Source organism: Mizuhopecten yessoensis, unplaced genomic scaffold, assembly GCF_002113885.1.
Source record: "Mizuhopecten yessoensis strain PY_sf001 unplaced genomic scaffold, ASM211388v2 scaffold1539, whole genome shotgun sequence".
Lineage (NCBI taxonomy): Eukaryota > Metazoa > Mollusca > Bivalvia > Pectinida > Pectinidae > Mizuhopecten > Mizuhopecten yessoensis.
This window is the reverse complement of record NW_018404097.1, coordinates 863,699-884,912: the sequence shown is the minus strand read 5'-3', so window position 1 is coordinate 884,912 and position 21,214 is coordinate 863,699. Positions and strand designations below refer to the sequence as shown.

General features: G+C 35.9%; 1 protein-coding gene and 1 long non-coding RNA gene across 2 annotated transcripts; one reads left to right on the top strand and one right to left on the bottom strand.

The window, feature by feature from the left end:
• Positions 1-2,875: 2,875 nt before the first annotated feature.
• On the bottom strand, positions 2,876-5,781 carry LOC110464671. Its single transcript, XR_002464523.1, has 2 exons — positions 5,689-5,781; positions 2,876-3,460 (listed from the first exon to the last, which is right to left on the bottom strand). It is a non-coding gene; the product is annotated as an uncharacterized LOC110464671 (long non-coding RNA).
• A 217-nt stretch (positions 5,782-5,998) lies between these two features.
• On the top strand, positions 5,999-19,601 carry LOC110464635 (DNA nucleotidylexotransferase-like). Its single transcript, XM_021519968.1, has 9 exons — positions 5,999-6,195; positions 7,352-7,541; positions 10,056-10,157; positions 11,170-11,349; positions 14,123-14,194; positions 14,931-15,051; positions 16,470-16,602; positions 16,807-17,374; positions 18,155-19,601. The coding sequence occupies exons 1-9, from the start codon at positions 6,056-6,058 to the stop codon at positions 18,239-18,241; spliced, it is 1,593 nt and encodes a 530-aa protein (XP_021375643.1). The 5' UTR covers positions 5,999-6,055; the 3' UTR covers positions 18,242-19,601.
• The last annotated feature ends 1,613 nt before the right edge of the window (positions 19,602-21,214 follow it).

Sequence of the window (21,214 nt, the reverse complement as noted above, 5' to 3'; positions counted from 1 at the left end):
ACACCATCGCTTTTGTTAAGCAGGAGAATTGGCAGTGTTGGTGCCATGATTTTTAACAGATTTGTTGCTTTTTGTACTTGAATATTTCCAATCTTTTGCATGAAGATGGAACGGTCTCCCCGTTTGATTTCCTTGAGTCTGTAGAATTGACTGTCATCAAATAAATGTAGACATCATGACATGCACACATACAAGATGATTCCAGATGCTCTAGAACTAAAAGTGAACACCAAATTTAAAGAAGCTGTCTTAAGTTATAAACATATTTAACCCTGGTGCCGGATTCAAAGTGCAATGTGGGTCAGTCATTTTCATGAGGAACATATAGTTCAATTAAGACAAATATTATGTATATCAAAGCCTCAACACATTTAACCCATGTTTACCTAATGAGTCTGATCAGCACTCAAAGTTACAACGAAGAAAAAAATATTTGAAGAGATATGCCTGATGTTCACACTCCAATTATTCTGTCTTTTCGTATTGCAGAGTTATCTGCTCTTGTGAGCAGGGATTGATTGTTACGTCATTAGTTTGTGTGAGAAAATTACGTCGTTTTCTCAAAAATTTATGAAGTTACTCTCACAAACAAATAACGTAGCAATCAATACCTGCTCACAAGAGCAGATAACTCTGCAATACGAAAAGACGGAATAAGTAAGAGACAGCTTTCTCTCCTTTTTGTATTGAGACATGTACACTGAGACAAACAAAAGTCATCAAAATGGAGCTTGCTGCTCTCTCTGATAGCGGTAAGAGCTAGTTAGCCCATTGTCAGGATACGACGTGGAGTGTCATGCTACTGTGTCAAGGTTATGATTGACCCTAAATTTAATTTAGTGACCATCATCCGTCTCCATGACACTGGCTGTTGTGAGGAGTTAGAATTCCAAACTAACAAGATTTTTAACCATAATAATCCATGTTGGAGTTAAATGTTAAGGATGTACTCTTCTGAGGTTTCAGTCACGTTCAAGTCTTGTTTTGATCTGGTGTAACGTGTTTTTGTAATATTTATCAAATTATGATACGTTTAATAGCAAACACACATCTAAAAAACATGTAAAAAAAGTAGATGTCTATTGTGTGTAGATTTTTTTTTACAAGAACTTGAAAACAATGACCAATTTGGCGGCCATTTTGAAAAAGTGTATTTATGTGAATTTCTTGCGCTTCACAAAGGGCAAAATTCCACCTTTTTAGACACTAGATTAATCACTTAAATTGTCATTGTGTCACCATTTTTAAATGTAGCAGGTTCAATTTTGATGTACAACTTAATAATGTTCAATATGATTAAAATAATATGCAAAAAAGTGGAAAGTTATATATTATTGGTATTTTTTTTACATAACTGAAGCACTTTTGATTTTTGAACCCGAAAAAGGTGAAAAATAATACAAATAATAATGGGACAAAAAAAAGAAGCACACCGACACCCCATTTCTGTGGCTGTTTTAGAAAGAGAAACACATCTTCTTTTCATTCATTGAATACCAAAAAAAGTTTAATACAGGTTTTTTTTATATCAAGTGTTTAATCTGCAAAAAATGGTGAAAAAATGTGCATTTTTCATTAAAAAATAAGGGGTAGGGCTAACTAAAACCGCATTTCTGAGTAAAATGAATCAGATTAAGAAATTTTACTTCTATAATTTAAAAGAAAATAATATTTTTTATCAATTCTACAAACATTCATACATATCTGATAACACACTTGGAAGAAATTGTATGAATTTGTTCTGCAAATGGTCAAAACTCGAAAATTCACCTAAAATCACCTATTGTGTTAAATTGGTATCTTTGATCATAGTTCAAAAACGAACACACGGACATATATATTTTTTTGCATTTTCTACTATGCCATCATCTCCTTTTTCCAAAAATCAATATAAGAAAAAAAGTTTAATACAGGATTTTTTTGACTTCTCAGAGGTGTACATCCTTAAGTTACACTTTTAAATGAGAAGCACTAGTCATGCATTTTTTTTGTGGAAAGGGACATAACTCTGCAGATAAAAAGTGTTGAAATGAGCTGCAAACCACTAGGCTATCTAATCCATTTACACATCGAAAATCTCAAAAAGATAAAAAAAAAAAATCTATTTTTATAAAGGTTAGTAGATATTATAACAAAATTTGTAGTTCTTAAGGTTCAAGAGTTCAAAAAAAAAAGTAAACTGCAAAAAGAATATAGACATCACAATTGGAGTTGAAGAAATGAATCTGTCGTATTTCATTGTTAGCCTGTTAGGCCGATCCCCTTAACTCCCAAGTAATAACTATTTTTATTTTAAATGAAGGGAATAACTGTCATAAAAAGGGAGGAATCTAAAATGCAAAAGCTATCATTTTTTTTGTGTGATCTGAAATTGTTTTTATATTTCAGGTTCATAAGTTAATAGCCTACACAGGGGCGTGGCACAGATCCCTAACCCCATGGTCCATATACATGTGTATTGTATACATATACAGCCCGACCCAGTTATAGTCTATAAATTGGATCATTCACCAACTAACTGTCCATGCATAGTAACGTAGTCATACAGATCTCTTGAAATTAAGATTAATAGTGAGTAAGGTAGATTCCATGGTTTGTATTTAGGCCTAGAGCTGACAAACACAATGTTTTATATATATATATTCATCAATGAAACTCATGTCATAGCATTTTATAGTAATGAATTAAGTACCAGACCAAACAACATTAAATTACTGCATCTTTAATGTTCATGTGGTATTAATTACAAATTCATAATGAACAACGATTCAAGTGTTATAAAACACATAACAATAATAATTTTGATAATTTTCAATTCATTGTTGTGAAAAGCAAATTACAGAATATTTACAGATTATAGAGTGTAAAATATTTCCTTTCTAGTATTCCTTTATTTCAGATCAAAGTCAAATGAAAGTCTGTATTATATACTAGTGTATTTTGAATATAACTAGATACAATTTGGTAAGATCAGTGTTGAGACGATGTCAAGGATATAGGCCAGTAGTAGACCAGCTACTACTTTGCCTCATTACAAGTCATTCCAACGAAGATGTTAAGTCTTGATCAAGCAAACACAGCATATGAACATGATAAGAATATCCAGAAATCTTCAAATCATTCATTCCATCCTCTTTCATCTGTGATTTTCGAAATCTCAAATCTTTAATGTCTATAACAGTAGCCAATGCCCACTATCATTAGGTCTAGAATCCCCCATATAATAGGTCTGACTGTTGGGCCTGTTCCTCCAGTTCCTGTTGTTTAATTGTCTCTTGTGCTTCCTTTTGCATTTTCTCCATTTTCTCCAGTGTGACAGACTTGAGAGGGAGGAGCTTGGGTTTACACAGGACGACTGTGGGTGTGTCCTCCTGGTACAGCAGACCCTGTTTGGGTAGCACTTCCTTTAATGCATTTGGTTCTGGCATCTCTCAGTCTGTTAGACTGCACTGGGCTATATCTGAAAATAGAAACAATGTTAATTGTTAATGATTATATGACAGAATGAAAAGTAACTTGCTGTCAAGGTTTTTTTCCCAGTTGCCATTAGACTCAAAGGTCATTGAATTGTTTGACCCTACTAGAAGATCAATTAATCAATTAACAATGTTATATGCCAACAATAATTTGATTACATAATGCAACAATAACAAGATATTCCATGAGCCTGAACCACACTTAGTGTTCAGTGCTGTGACACTCAATGCATCCAAGCATGTTACTGAAAAAATATCATCACCTGAGCTTCTTGGTCGTTCAGAGCAAGTTCTTTCAAAAGTTTTACAAATGATCCCAGTGACCTTGAAAGTAGGTCAAGCCAATCATTTCAATAAACTTCATAGCCCTCTATCCCTGCATACTAATGGCCAAATATTATCACCCTATAGGCTACACTAGGGCTTTATAGATATTCAGTAAATGTCATTTAAAAAAAAAGTTTTAACAAATTTGACCCATGTGACATTGAAAGGTCAAGGTCATTCATTTTAACAAACTTCATAGCCCTTCAATCAGCATGCAAATGGCTAAAGATCATGACCTCTTGGTTATTCAGAAGAATTTTTTTAAACAAATTTGACCTGTGACCCTGGAAGAATATTGGGGTCAAACTATATAGAAATTCATCTCAGCATGGTTTTTGTCAATATCATCAAACAAGCCCATTTGAGTAATCAGAAGTCATAAAAAGTTTTATGACCCATGACTTAAAATGCTTAGACTTGATTGTCCTTCAACATGGCATATAACATTACCATAGGTCTCTTAATTATTCAAAAGTTGTTTTTGACAAATTTGATCCATGTGACCTTGAAAATGGGTTATTATCATTCAGTTGTAAAAAAATAGGATTGCCCTTTGTTTTAGCATGGTGATGGGAAAATGTCATTTACATATAGGCAAGCCAAACATAACAAGAGGCCCAGAGGGCCTGTATCGCTCACCTGAATATGTTTAAAGTAATTGGTATGGAGTAAAGATATAGCACTCCATGGTAGGTGCTGTAAGTACATATGAAATTTCAGAAAGATCCATCCAGTACTTGAGATATAACAAATTTCAAACTAGGGGGGGTCATACCCACCGTTTATACAAAATTAAGTCCCCTTGGCCAAAGGATGCTCCAGACTAAATAAGGATAAAATCCCTTAATCACGATGGTCGAAGAAGAATTTTAAAGGTTTTCTGCCCCCAGCGAGACCACACCCACTGCTTATACAAAATTGAGTCCCTTTTACCCAAGGATGCTTCACACCAAATATGGACCAAATCTTTTCATTCCTACAGAAGAAGAAGGATTTAAAAGAATAATTTGCTATGTTTCCCCTATTGGGCCCCGCCCCTCAGGCCCCTGGGGGGTCAGACCCATGGTTTATACAAAATTGGAACCCCTTCACCCAAGGATGCTTCAGACTAAATATGGAATAAATCCTGTCATTCCTACAGAAGAAGAAGGATTTTTAAGAATTTGCTTTATTTCCCATATTGAGCCCCGCCCCTCAGCCCCCAAGGGGGCCAGACCCACCGTTTATACAANACCTCTATTTCCCCTACTGGGCCCCGCCCCTCTGCCCCCAGGGGGGACACACCCACCGTTTATACAAAATTGAGTCCCCTTGGCCTAAGGATACTCAAGACCAAATTTAGTCAAAATCTACTTGGCCGTTCAGGACTAGTAGCGTTTAAAGGAAAAGTTGACAGACGGACGATGGACGGACGCTGCGGTATGGCATAAGCTCACCATGGTCTTTTGGACCAGGTGAGCTAAAAATGAAATCATCCAGAACATAGTTATCCTTTTAATTTCTCAATTTAGGTTGTTGAACACTTAAATATAATTTTTAAACTTACAGGCCATTTAAACCTCTTGGTTTTAAATTCTAAGGGGAGCAACTCTGTATTAACTTCTTGTGTCAAACCGTAATATCGTTCAAAGAGTCATATTTTTTAAACGATGCTCTTAAAATGACCTGTTTGATTAAATATAATATTTTAGCTGTAATTTTCAATCTTATTCATGATTATTACAGTCGGAGTTATGCTGATAATATTTTTCTAAAATGATTTTTCATGTCACTGGAAACACTTCCTTGTTAATCATTTTACCTGAATTTTAGTTCAACTGAATGTTACCAAAAACGAGCGACAATTATATTTATGAACGTAACACAGTGGAGACAAGTACTTTACCTGAATAATCGGAAAATATGAAGTTGCAGTCGAGTATCAAAAGAATTTGTTTGGGTTCGCAACGCGCCCCCTGACGAGAGGAAGTTGATATCTCATACTATTCAGAAAAACGTAAAATACCCATTATTACACAAGTTCGTTTTGGCTCTAATATACCGCTAAAATTGACCAAATTTATTGTAATGTATTCCATTTAATGTACAGTAATTAATGATAACATTATATTTATCTGGGTTCAACAGGAACCTACTTGTTTTTCTTATTCTTAATATTTTTTCCGGAAATCGGTTTTAAATTTAGACAACAACTTTCGTTTTCCTTGTTCAGCAAATCAGTGTGGTGTGTTTTCAACAAGAAATTTACAAATATGAGTACCCCTGAAGCGAGCACCAGCGAGAGCAAACCTGTATGTGTTTATATTGTACCAACAAGGATTCAAAAGAAGCGTTTAAAGGATATCAAATCTGCAGCCAGACGGAAAAAACTATCGTTTGTGGAGTCATTCTGGTAATGGTTTTGTGTCAAAAAGCTTGCATGCATAATTTGGTTACTGTTAACTTACTTGCTAGAGTTATATTTGTCATTTACACTCAATTTGTTGTTCAAACGTATGATTTGTATCAATTGTATATTGCGTTTGATGTTAACAGATTTGAAAGAAAGGATATTTGTGTATTAATTCAAATAATTAATAAATAAATGCTTATAAGTGGGCAACACTCCCATGAAATATACATAAACATGTCATTTGTGACTATACTGTTCAGGAAACCACCTGTAGCTATAAATTTAATTATATATTGAATTGATTAAATATATAATATGTTGTTCTTGTTCAGGTTGATCTTCCTGTCATTTTAATTGCAGCTGTCTCTGATAACATCATGTTTAATTAAAGCTTAGTATTCAAGTGCAGTTAGGATACTTGGCGAACTTAAGCAATTGTAGTTAAATGAATCAAATGATATGTGTAGCGTTTTCCAATTTTGTTTTTAAACATTTAGGCTGGGTTTTGAATTTGTGGCTACCGTTTGTATGACCCAATTTTCTAAACTGTTTTTGCTCATTCAAATGGTAAAAAATATCACTCAAATATATATTTGAATTCCCTTAAACTCGTTTTGGTTGTTTAATTTGCCACCTTTTTTTTATTTTTAATGCTTTAACAGCAGTTTCACGTATATTACTTCAGAGCCATGAATGAAGCTAACCATGAGAGGCTGAAAATGTAAAAACTATATAGTCCGTTTTAATAAAATGACAGTGTTTTAATGTTGCAGATCATGGACATGCTTTGCACTAAAAATTATGCACATTCGTAGAAACAATGTTCATGCACAGAATATTATGATGCGCTGAATATTACAATATGGCTGTAATTGTTTGTCAGAAGATTTAAAACAGTTGATACACAAAACTCGATGATAGGATGATCAAAGGCAGTTGTGACCTCCTGTGAAAGCACGAAAAACCTAAAATATGGGAATAGTATAGGACGTATCTATTACTTACTGTACAGAAAATATAATATTAAAAGTGAAAATACTTGTAAATATCACATTGCCTAAGATTTCAATCTGTAATTAATTAAAATATGGAACTAAAAAACAATCTTGCTTTTGTAAAATTCAAAGATATATATTTTGCTTTGCTTGCTTTTCAGCCCAAAAGTGACACACATAGTGAGTGAATTGGACAACAGATTAAAAGTTGCACGCAAACTCAAAATTGTGGATCATTCCATACTGATAGGAATTGAACTTCTTCGCCTTACATGGTTTACAGCTTGTATTAAAAAAGCTGAAATATTACCAATAGAAGATGAACACAGGATACCAGACCCCCCTCCAGAGGTACAGTCATTTTATACAAGCTGCTTTGGCATTCAATAAAGAGGGTGACAGTGCCAAAGGTATCAATGTTTTTGTAGGCAAAGCAGAGTGACCCTAGACACTTTAACCCTCTAACAGATGTAGTATTACAATTGTATTTTACGATTATTTTACGGAAAGTCAAAAGCAATCATTTTTGAAATGTGTAACAACTGTTGTTTATTTACATCAGTATATAAAGTATATTAGTATAAAATCTCAGGGCTGCTGAAACCATTGTTACTCCCTCACTCTGGAGCTGAAACCAACTGTATTTGCAGTACCAGTACGTAGTTTTGCAGTCAACAATTTACACTGTCACTTATTAGTCCAAATTATTCCGACGTTTTATCAACTTTTTTTTATTTCGGTCTGGCGTCGATTAACGCCAGCCAGACCAATATAAAAAAAGTCAATAAAACATCAGAATAATTTGGACTTTGTCACTTATATACTGTCATACCAGGAAAAATCTCATGGTTTTTGATAATTATTCAATATTGTATTTGTGTTTCCTCTAAATTTCATTTCTTATCCGTCAATTTGTAGAATACATGATGCAGTACAAAGTATTAATTGTGCAGTGTTAGTTATAGCCCAAGTGCTTAAAGTGGTAGTTAAAGGGGGTATGTTGCAAGTGTTTGTAGTTTCATTACTGGTACACAAACCACAAGTAAGTAGCTCCGTTACTGGTACACAATCCACAAGTAAGTAGCTCCATTACTGGTACACAATCCACAAGTAAGTAGCTCCATTACTGGTACACAATCCACAAGTAAGTAGCTCCATTACTGGTACACAATCCACAAGTAAGTAGCTCCATTACTGGTACACAATCCACAAGTAAGTAGCTCCATTACTGGTACACAATCCACAAGTAAGTAGCTCCATTACTGGTACACAATCCACAAGTAAGTAGCTCCATTACTGGTACACAATCCACAAGTAAGTAGCTCCATTACTGGTACACAATCCACAAGTAAGTAGCTCCATTACTGGTACACAATCCACAAGTAAGTAGCTCCATTACTGGTACACAATCCACAAGTAAGTAGCTCCATTACTGGTACACAATCCACAAGTAAGTAGCTCCATTACTGGTACACAATCCACAAGTAAGTAGCTCCATTACTGGTACACAATCCACAAGTAAGTAGCTCCATTACTGGTACACAATCCACAAGTAAGTAGCTCCATTACTGGTACACAATCCACAAGTAAGTAGCTCCATTACTGGTACACAATCCACAAGTAAGTAGCTCCATTACTGGTACACAATCCACAAGTAAGTAGCTCCATTACTGGTACACAATCCACAAGTAAGTAGCTCCATTACTGGTACACAATCCACAAGTAAGTAGCTCCATTACTGGTACACAATCCACAAGTAAGTAGCTCCATTACTGGTACACAATCCACAAGTAAGTAGCTCCATTACTGGTACACAATCCACAAGTAAGTAGCTCCATTACTGGTACACAATCCACAAGTAAGTAGCTCCATTACTGGTACACAATCCACAAGTAAGTAGCTCCATTACTGGTACACAATCCCAGAGTAAGTAGCTCCATTACTGGTACACAATCCACAAGTAAGTAGCTCCGTTACTGGTACACAATCCACAAGTAAGTAGCTCCATTACTTGTACACAATCCCAGAGTAAGTAGCTCCATTACTTGTACACAATCCCAGAGTAAGTAGCTCCATAACTGGTACACAATCCACAAGTAATTAAGTAGCTCCAGTACTGGTACACAATCCACAAGTAAGTAGCTCCATTACTGGTACACAATCCACAAGTTAGTAGCTCCATTACTGGTACACAATCAACAAGTAAGTAGCTCCATTACTGGTACACAATCCCAGAGTAAGTAGCTCCATTACTGGTACACAATCCCAGAGTAAGTAGCTCCATAACTGGTACACAATCCACAAGTAATTAAGTAGCTCCAGTACTGGTACACAATCCACAAGTAAGTAGCTCCATTACTGGTACACAATCCACAAGTTAGTAGCTCCATTACTGGTACACAATCAACAAGTAAGTAGCTCCATTACTGGTACACAATCCCAGAGTAAGTAGCTCCATTACTGGTACACAATCCCAAAGTAAGTAGCTCCATTACTGGTACACAATCCACAAGTAAGTAGCTCCATTACTGGTACACAATCCCAGAGTAAGTAGCTCCATTACTGGTACACAATCCACAAGTAATTAAGTAGCTCCAGTACTGGTACACAATCCACAAGTAAGTAGCTCCGTTACTGGTACACAATCCCAGAGTAAGTAGCTCCATTACTGGTACACAATCCACAAGTAAGTAGCTCCATTATTGGTACACAATCCCAGAGTAAGTAGCTCCATTACTAGTACACAATCCACAAGTAATTAAGTAGCTCCAGTACTGGTACACAATCCACAAGTAAGTATCTTGTGCAGCTTACCTATGGATGAATACTGACACTAAAAGTAACGCATTGTGTTCACTTCTACAGGAGGAATGTGCTGCCCCTATAGAGACCTTGCCACAGATAACCACCACGGAATGGGCATGTCAACGAGCCACACCCCTCAGACACTTCAATGAAATATTCTGTGTAGGTATTCATAGTACTCTAACTTTTCAATTTTAGAAAAAGTATAATTTATGACCCTACTATAAAATTATCGTTCAAAGCAAAGCATTTTTCCCCTATTAAAACTAGACTTCAATAAAATTTTCTTTATTTAACTACCTTATATATTGGTATACACTTCATGTATGTCATGCATATACTAGCAATAATCTGAAATACATTTCCATTTGTGTTTGGACCAATCAAAAGAAACATTGTCCCGAACCAAAGGCTTTGAGCAATTTATTGTTTTGATTGGTCCAAACACCAAGTGAAAAATGTGTCAGATTTTTGATGACACAAACATAAAATAAGTGTTTCACTACCTGATGTTTTCCAATTTTAAGCCATAAGATGAAGCATGCATAGGCTCAAAAATTACTTTCTGAAATGAGTTTTGTCTTCATAAGGTATTGACAGATTAATTTGTATATGTATACAAAGCAAGTGTCAACTGCATAATTTTATGTTATTTGGAAATTTCACAAACTTTGAAATTAAGATATTTATAACTTGCATCCATGACAATAACGATACAGACATCATCACTACTCGGTCAGAATTCAACTGAGAAGAACTTATTTCTGACCAGGTAATATTTTTTTGACTATTTGGAGGTCTGAGTAAAATTGATAAAATAATGGATCTGTTTACCTTAATTTAACATTTCAAAGAACAAAAAATACACCTTCAGGCGATACAATGTAATATTTTCCCTTCCTTTCTCTTACCTTTGACAGAATGTAATATTTGCCAATATTCCTTTCTTTGTGATGAAATGTAGTATTTGACTGTATTTTTTGTCCCATATATTTTTTGACCTACTTTTAAATTTGTGTCCCCTATATTTGCTTACGTTTAAATTTCTTTCTCATGTATTTGCCTACCTTTAATATCTTTTACACTCTTTGTGTCCCTTTTATTTTCCCCCTGTGTTTGTCTACGTTTAAATTTCATTCCCCTGTATTTGCCTACCTTTCTCTCCCCGTAACAGACTGCCCTGGAGGTGCTACAGTTGAAGGCAGAGTTCATTGACAGTGGCCAGGATCACTTGCGCTCCCTGGCTTTCCGCAGAGCTTCATGTGTGCTGAAGTCACTGCCGTTCATGATCACAAACGTTAAACAGGTGAAAGGACAGAAGGACATTGGGGGCCACAGCAGACAAGTCATCAAGGTAAAAAAGGAGATATCAATCAGCTTTTATCACAGGTATTTTAATAATTTCTTTGGGGAATATGTCATATTTAACTTTGAAGGATTGTAAAATAAAACGGGGTTATCATTGTTGTAGGGGTAGTTGTACCTGAGATATGTGTGTAGATGGAGTAGTTGTACCTGAGATATGTGTAGATGGAGTGGTTGTACCTGAGATATGTGTAGATGGAGTAGTTGTACCTGAGATATGTGTAGATGGAGTAGTTGTACCTGAGATATGTGTAGNGAGATATGTGTAGATGGAAGAGTTGTACATGGGGTATGTGTAGATGGGAAAGTTGTACCTGAGATATGTGTATATGGGATGGTTGTACCTGAGATATGTGAAGATGGGATAGTTGTACCTGGGACATGTGTAGATGGAATTGTTGTACCTGGGGAATGTGTAGATGAGATAGTTGTACCTGAGATATGTGTCGAATAGATAGTTGTACATGAGATATGTGTAAATGGGATAGTTGTACCCGAGATATGTGTAGATGGAAGAGTTGTACATGGGGTATGTGTAGATGGGAAAGTTGTACCTGAGATATGTGTATATGGGATGGTTGTACCTGAGATATGTGAAGATGGGATAGTTGTACCTGGGACATGTGTAGATGGAATTGTTGTACCTGGGGAATGTGTAGATGGGATAGTTGTACCTGAGATATGTGTAGATGGAGTAGTTGTACCTGAGATGTGTGTAGATGGAATTGTTGTACCTGAGATATGTGTAGATGGAGTAGTTGTACATGAGATATGTGTAGATGGAAGAGTTGTACATGGGGTATGTGTCGATGGGAAAGTTGTACCTGAGATATGTGTCGATTAGATAGTTGTACCTGAGATATGTGTAGATGGAATAGTTGTGCCTGAGATATGTGTAGATGGAATAGTTGTACCTGAGATATGTGTAAATGGGATAGTTGTACCTGAGATATGTGTAGATGGAAGAGTTGTACATGTGGTATGTGTATATGGGATGGTTGTACCTGAGATATGTGAAGATGGAATAGTTGTACCTGGGATATGTGTAGATGGAAGAGTTGTACATGGGGTATGTGTAGATGGGAAAGTTGTACCTGAGATATGTGTATATGGGATGGTTGTACCTGAGATATGTGAAGATGGGATAGTTGTACCTGAAATATGTGTAGATGGAGTAGTTGTACCTGAGATATGTGTAGATGGAATAGTTGTACCTGGGGAATGTGTAGATGAGATAGTTGTACCTGAGATATGTGTAGATGGAGTAGTTGTACCTGAGATATGTGTAAATGGGATAATTGTACCTGAGATATGTGTAGATGGGATAGTTGTACATGGGGAATGTGTAGATGAGATAGTTGTACCTAAGATATGTGAAGATGGGATAGTTGTACCTGGGATATGTGTAGATAGAATAGTTGTACCTTGGGAATGTGTAGATGAGATAGTTGTACCTGAGATATGTGTAGATGGGATAGTTGTACCTGAGATATGTGTAGATGGAGTAGTTGTACCTGAGATATGTGTAAATGGGATAATTGTACCTGAGATATGTGTAGATGGGATAGTTGTACATGGGGAATGTGTAGATGAGATAGTTGTACCTAAGATATGTGAAGATGGGATAGTTGTACCTGGGATATGTGTAGATAGAATAGTTGTACCTTGGGAATGTGTAGATGAGATAGTTGTACCTGAGATATGTGTAGATGGGATAGTTTTACCTGAGATATGTGTAGATGGAGTAGTTGTACCTGAGATATGTGTAGATGGAATAGTTGTAACTGAGATATGTGTAGATGGAATTGTTGTACCTGAGATATGTGTAGATGGAGTAGTTGTACATGAGATATGTGTAAATGGGATAGTTGTACCTGAGATATGTGTAGATGGAAGAGTTGTACATGGGGTATGTGTCGATGGGAAAGTTGTACCTGAGATATGTGTAGATGGAATAGTTGTGCCTGAGATATGTGTAGATGGAATAGTTGTACCTGAGATATGTGTAAATGGGATAGTTGTACCTGAGATATGTGTAGATGGAAGAGTTGTACATGTGGTATGTGTATATGGGATGGTTGTACCTGAGATATGTGAAGATGGAATAGTTGTACCTGGGATATGTGTAGATGGAAGAGTTGTACATGGGGTATGTGTAGATGGGAAAGTTGTACCTGAGATATGTGTATATGGGATGGTTGTACCTGAGATATGTGAAGATGGGATAGTTGTACCTGGGACATGTGTAGATGGAATAGTTGTACCTGGGGAATGTGTAGATGAGATAGTTGTACCTGAGATATGTGTAGATGGAGTAGTTGTACCTCGGATATGTGTAGATGGAGTAGTTGTACCTGGGATATGTGAAGATGGGATAGTTGTACCTGGGAAATGTGAAGATGGGATAGTTGTACCTGAGATATGTGTAGATGGGATAGTTGTACCTGAGATATGTGAAGATGGGATAGTTGTACCTGAGATAAGTGAAGATGGGATAGTTGTTCCTTAGATATGTGTAGATTGGACAGTTGTCTGGTATAGGGTGAGACAAGGGAAGTTTTACCAGAAATATTCTCATTGGGAAAAGTGAGGTCAGGGGTGTTACCTTTTAAAAGCTGATGCTATATCTGCTAGAAGTACAAAGGGAGCTACTGCTAACTTTTTTTCAGTGATTCTTTTTATCACACTTTGAAAGTATTTATTCTTTAAAACTGTTAAAAATTGTAGATGCCATCTCATGATGAGTGTTTGTTTGATTGCAGGAGATTCTCGGAGAGGGGTTCGCTACAGAGGTAGAAGAAACATTAAAGGATGCATGGTTTCAGAAAGTCAAGGTAGATCTTTTTATATAGTACATGTCATTTTTATTCTCAAGGAACTACATTTTGATAAATAATATAATTCTTATTTCTCTAAATAGAAAAGTTCTGAATACATGTGTATAGGAATGACTATCTAAAAATTGGTTTGTGTATTTATGAAGAAAACAAATCTGCTGCCCAAAATATATTGTGCGATTAAAGAATGACATTTATTTTACTGATTATGACTGTGTACAAATATGATTCTAAATGATATTTTTTGAAGAAATGAGAAGAAACGTTTTTGGTGTAAATTTACAACACAAGTTCCTCATTCAAGTTCGATGTTTGAACGAAACGCGACTTCTTCAATCTGAAAAGTTATACAACAGTAAATATTGCATTTCATTCTTTCATTCTTTCATCATAGATCAAATACAATAAGCTACCGTGCACCTAGACTACAGTCAACATCTCCACTTGACTTCCGTGGAAGTTTTGTTGTACATGTACAGATTTAACCCTTGTACTTGACCATATTGAAATGGTTAATTGTAGTAGGGATTTTGTTACAATTCTACAGGCAAATACCTGGTATCTATTGGTTACAGCTTTGGAAAAATGCTAATCCAAAAATGTTTATTTAATTTAACTTTGTGCAATTCTACAGACTCGAATATCCAATCGTTGTACTTGCACTTAGAACTTTGAATTGAAATCAAAAACCACTAACTTCTTTGTGAATATGGCTCTGTGTTGTTCCTTGTAGCTTTTCTCCACAATATTTGGGGTGGGGCCAGCCACAGCAAAGATCTGGGTGGAGCAGGGTGTGAACACTGTTGCTGAGGCCCTTGTCAAGTGTGAACGCAAGAACTGGATGGTCCAGTGGGGTTAGTATCAAATAGGTGTCGAAGGTCACAATAAGAAACTACCGGTAGTGAAGCGGACATCAAACCAATCAATCAATCGATCACAGTTAGTTTATAGACCAAAGGGATAAATACATGTACACATACTGTATAACATGAAATGTTCATTGTGTACAAACTTTCGTTGTTTTTGTGGTTGCTATGGAATCATGAATATAGATACAACGAATATTTCAACTACTTGAAAGAATGTACACAACGTAAATGTGAAATTTATATGAACTTGAAATAATTGTAGTTCTAAAATATACGCATTTTCACGGCTTTAAAATTCCGGATTCCATCAGACCGTGTTCCTATTCTAGTTTATATACCGATTTCACACTTTGTGTGATATTGACACAGTGATTCATGGAGGGATAATTTAAGATACATGTACTTGAACAATTCATTTAAAATAAAGGTATGTTTTTACTGAAATTGACCAGTGTTATCAATCTATTGTACAAATATAGTTTATTATTGATAAATTAAGTATGTGATCAATCAAGTGAAACGGTAGGCCTAAAGGGCGTCGCGAGATCAGGTCAGTGTTTTTCTTAGCATGATGTCAACACTAGTACTCCCACCATAGTTATATTCACTTTACCTCTGTGAGAATTATTTTAATTGCTTGATATGAACAGAGAAGTATGATGATGAGTGTTACTCTTTGTCATTTTAAAACATACCGCAAATGTGGTACGGTGTTAGACCAATGATTCTCGGAAAGGTAGATATATTTCCTTGTACGTGGGTAACAACAAAAATTAAAACACTACGTACGGGCTCACCACGAAAGTTTGTACCCACGAAATAACTTGAAAGCTCCAAACCACGAAAGAAAGTACACACAAACATTTTATGTCATACAGTATGTCAATGTCACAGGAACAGACAATTTAGGGGTAGACTTTCCAAAAATGGTTACAAAACGAGCCTTGGTTATTACTGTGAAATAAATTCCATTACCTTTTGTAAGACACATATAGCTATATTGAATTATCAACGATAACCCTTGCCTTTTGTACAAATGGACAGTGTTTCACTATCGATTTTGCTGTAAAGCTTTGGTCATCATGAATTAATGAATGAGATCCTTTGATGGACAGTTATATCGGTTTTGACCGTAGCGACAGCAGAAAGTATTTTTAAAGAAAGATTCAGCAAATGTCGTTTCAGGTATTGGCAAATTTTTGCAGAAATGTCAAAATCTCATTTTCATAGTTGTTATTTAGCTGTGATGTCATTCTTGCTGTAAAACAATGGTCAATGCATGTAGTGGAATTATAAAAAGTCCTCAATAATATTGAAATATTTCCTAACTTCATTAAGAAATTACTAAATAATAGAAAAAAACATTTTTTGAGTATTTATTATCTTGCTTAACCATTGTCCAGGATTGGCCTTTCATGATGATCTGAGTGACCTTGTTCAACTGATAGAGGCAGAGAACTTGACCGCTGTGATCAGGGCAGAGGCAGAGAGGATTCTACCTGGTGTTATTGTGACACTGACCGGTGGATTCCGCAGGTAAAAATAACTCTGAAAGATAAATGGCTAATTTTAGTAGGCTGTTAAGTCTAATTCCATTTGTGAAAGCAGGTGGCCATAAATGTCATGCATGATAATCTGCAGATTTTCAAGACTCTGCAATCAGTTTCTTTAAAATCGTGTTCACAATCAAAATTTTGTTGATTTCCAGTTCACATACACATGACCACTATGTTGTTTCAGAGGTAAAACAAATGGTCACGACGTAGACTTGCTGTTCAGTCACCCAGAGGAAGGCAAGGAGGTCAACTTTCTACCTAAGTTACTAACCCAGCTGGAACAGAGGTCACTGATTCTGTGTGGTAAGCTGGAGAAAAGTTCATACGGCGACAGAGTTTTGTCGCGTGATTACAACACAAAGGGACACATGGATCATTATGAAAAGTGGATTGGACTTATGAAGCTTCCCAAGCGGTTCTGTCATGAAAAGATTGACCCCAGTGAATACCGTTTTCTGATGTCCAATAATGCCCCAGTCCGCGGGGTTGAAAACTGTACGGTTGATGACTACGAGCCACACAGCAAGAAGCAGAGGATGTGTGACGGCGAGCCGAGTGCTATGTCCTTGGCAAGTGTGCCACGTACCTGGACTGCTCGCAGAGTTGACCTTGTCATTGCCCCCTACAGCATGTATTACTACGCCCTGCTAGGTTGGACTGGCAGTAAACAGTTTAATCGTGACATCAGATTGTATTCACAAAAGTCACTCAACCAAAAGCTAACCAGTCATGGACTATGGAACTTTGAACAGGTTTGTGCTGCTTAAACTCGGTGTGTCAGGTTATTTCTTGGGCTATGCTAGGTCTGGTAACAAATTAACTTTAAGGGATCTTGTTAAGGGTAACACATGTTAAGGGTAACACAACATTTTGTATGGGTTACATGGGTCTGGTTTTAAAAGATTTAAACAGGGACGGGGTCATGTTAAGAGCTATGGGATCTTGTATTTCCTGTTTTATATATTACTCGACAGAACAACACACTGAGCACTTTTCCATTTTCACACTAAGATATTGTGACTTATCATAAAATATTAAGAAATGAACAAAAGCATTTTGCTGCAGTTCAATTTTCTCCCCTTTTTGCCCGCTGTTAAAAGGGCAAATTAATCATTATAGTGAACATTCGTACACAACATGATGCACACATAAAACACTAAAAGTGAAGGGCAAATTTGACATTGGGCGAAAATGGATCTTGCAGTCGAAGGCGAAAATGTCCTGGAATACAGTAATGAAGTGAGATGGTACATTTTTGGTGTATTTTGATATTATGTTATCAATTAATTGTACTGAAATAGAAAGTGGAATATAAGGTTTGTAACAACTTCTGATACTTTTGTCTGTGAAGCCTGGAGTCTTCGTCAGTGTGATGGAAGCTTAAGGAGCACTTGTGGTTTGACTCTTGGCAACTGTAACAATTCAGAGCCTATTTAAGACCTCTAAATTGAATTTTAGAGTCACACATTTAAGTACCACAAGTATCAATTCTTTTCAAACATGTTCTTACATTTCTAAATTTACCATTGCAGAATAAAAAGCTACCAGCAGCTAATGAAGAGGAAATATTTGAACATTTAAGCCTCACCTACCAGAAACCATCCGACCGTAATTGTTGAGTCGACCAAGAACTGCTGATGTAAATATTCTGTGATTCTCAACAATGAGGATGAAACTTAACGTAGAACCATTACAGACATATATCATTTTAGGTAGCCATATATCCCAACATGTGTGTTTGTTAGCTATTACCTGCGTAAGTAGAGCCCTGTGTATGCTGACCATTTTTAAAGTGACCGTAGAAGATCATCTTCTAGACCAGTTTTCCTGATGATGAATCGGTACAGTGATCATTTTAATTTCAAGTGTTGTGAACGATAGCTAATACATTTGTTCATTGGTCCTCAAACATATGATATTCTTTGTAATAAACATTCATGTGCTTTTATAATGTGGAAGTGATTTTTAGAAGATTGTGAAAACAAAACCATATTGAAAAAAATCCCATGTTACATTTCAATGATTAAAGTTTTGAGTATTTGCTTATTTTTTTCAGAATCAATATTGCTAACTGTAATGGAATTGATCAACATTAATATGTTAATTTCTGTTCTTGTTATTAAGCTGAAATATATTTTTGACCATTTGTTTCATTGACATATAATACCATCTGAAGAGGTTTTTTAAAAAAAAATGAAATTTTAATGTTAGGAACAAATTCCTCCAGAAACAATTTATCAATTTTCAAGGGATTTACATTTTTTTACAACCGCGGAACAACTGACCAATCGTCAAAACAGCATTTTAGCACCTTTCTATTATGGTGTCATATTTTCAGCCTAAGGTGGTAGGTCAGCTCCTTAATCTAGACCGGTTCCAGTGTTGTTGTTATCATATGTTGCCACTTTTAATAGTCTGATCTACTATTACACTGTAGAGTAAATGTTTATGTGTAGTGTTTGTTAGGGGTTGTGATTAAATGGACAGGAAAACACTTATAATTCAGTTTACATTTTGATTTTTAAAGGAAAAATCAATTGGGGCATAAACAATTTTGAAATCTATTCCGTATTTTTTTCTTTCCTTTTTTTCCTATCAAACCATAATAATTTTCAACATGTTAAAAATTGTAAACTGAGATTTTTGTTTTAATTTATGGTTTAATTTGATTTAAATTTATGGACTTTTCTTATCCTTGTTTCATTGTATTATCTGTAATTCATGTGCTACATTTTAACATGTATAAAGTGTTTTATATCAAAAGTGTGATTAAGAGCTATGACAGTAATTAACCCTTATTAACACATAGCAGATGTAGCAGTTATTGGGTAGAAATTTCCCGACCATCGTCCGTTTATCAGAACATGTTGCGGTAGTGTAGTTCTGTGTTGTTAGATGTTTACAGTCATACTGCTCTATATTTGTTGCTTCTGTGAAGAAATTGCTTTAGCAGATATTCGATTAAAATATTTACAAAAGTACATACACCACATTAAGTATTCAGACTTCAAAAAATATGTACAAATTTCTCTTTGGGAGATGATTAATTTCCCGCAATTTTATTCCTACAATGACAAAGAATGTTTCAGAAATCAATGGAAATTTGTAAATTTTCACAAGACAATTAATTGTGTAATGATGAGATTCTACAGTAACTGAATCTGAACAAATTAAAGGAACATTGTTCATGTTAATAGAATGCTTTGAATTCTGTCTGCATGTTATAAATAAATAACATACATACTTACCAGTTTTTTCATCATTTCATCCTCTTAAATCATTGCACTGCCTAGGTCTTCTTAGATCTTTCACCACTGTTCACCAAAATGGACTCACCCAGATCAATGCATCGGAGAGTCTACTGAAGTTGCATAGGAGTGACAGGGTTAATTCAGCATATTATATCAGACTATTTACTTTAGGGATCCTCGTACCACTGCTATAAACTATAACTAGTATAAATTCCGACATGACTGTAGCTTTGATTACTCATTTCTGAAAAGAAAGCCATACCTTGCGATAATTTTGTGAAAAAAATCATAAATTAAAATTGAAAGAAGACAATCTTTAGCGCGGCCAGACCAGGATAGTACCCCTATAATAATAACGAGTCTATTAGTGCAGCCATTCTTGAGAAGAATTAAAAAGTGCCTCGGCCAATAACACGGTAGGGTGGCCATCTTGGAATTTGGATCAGCACAAAAAAAAATATAAGAACACTTAGTCTGGACATCATAGGAACTTTTGTTTCACGTTAGAAGTCAATCGCTTTCAGACGTTCTTGGGAAGTAAAAATTACCAACCAGACGCAAAGGCGGTCACCTTCGTTTATTTTCAGATCTGCAAGAAAAGTTAAAATACTTGTTGGGTACTTCACGAAGAACATTTGTACCACGTTTGAAGTCAATCATTTCGGCGGTTCTGAAGAAGAAGTCAAAAAAGTAAAATTGTTAGAGCACGACAGCAGACGTAGAGGGATATGATGTAGCTCGCGTTGGTTGGTTTGACACCTGAGTCCAGTGGGGTCGGGGGCCTGAAGGGGAACTTACCTAAATTTGCTTTTAAAACGCATCTCCTCCTAAACACAAGATAGGATTTCAACCAAATTAAGTCTGAAGCATCAGTAAGGGAGCGCAATCATTTCTTAAATAAATGAGGTTGGTTCAACCCCCGAGGCCAGGGGGGCGGGGAACGTACCTAAATTTGCTTTAAAACGCATCTCCTAAACCCCAGAGAAGGTTTTAACAAATGTTGCTCTGAAACTTCATTGGGGGAGGGCAATCATTTCCTGACTAAATGAGGTTGGTTCAACCCCTAAGGCCAGGGTGGTGGGGAATTTAGCTAAATTTGCTTTAACATGCATCTCCTCCCAAACACCAGGGGGGCTTCAACCAAATTTACTCTGAAACATCAGTAAGGGAGTGCAATCATTTCTTAAATAAATGAGGTTGGTGTGACCCCTGAGTCCAGTGGGGTCGGGGGCCTGAAGGGGAACTTACCTAAATTTGCTTTAAAATGCATCTCCTCCTAAACACAAGATAGGATTTCAACCAAATTAAGTCTGAAGCATCAGTAAGGGAGTGCAATCATTT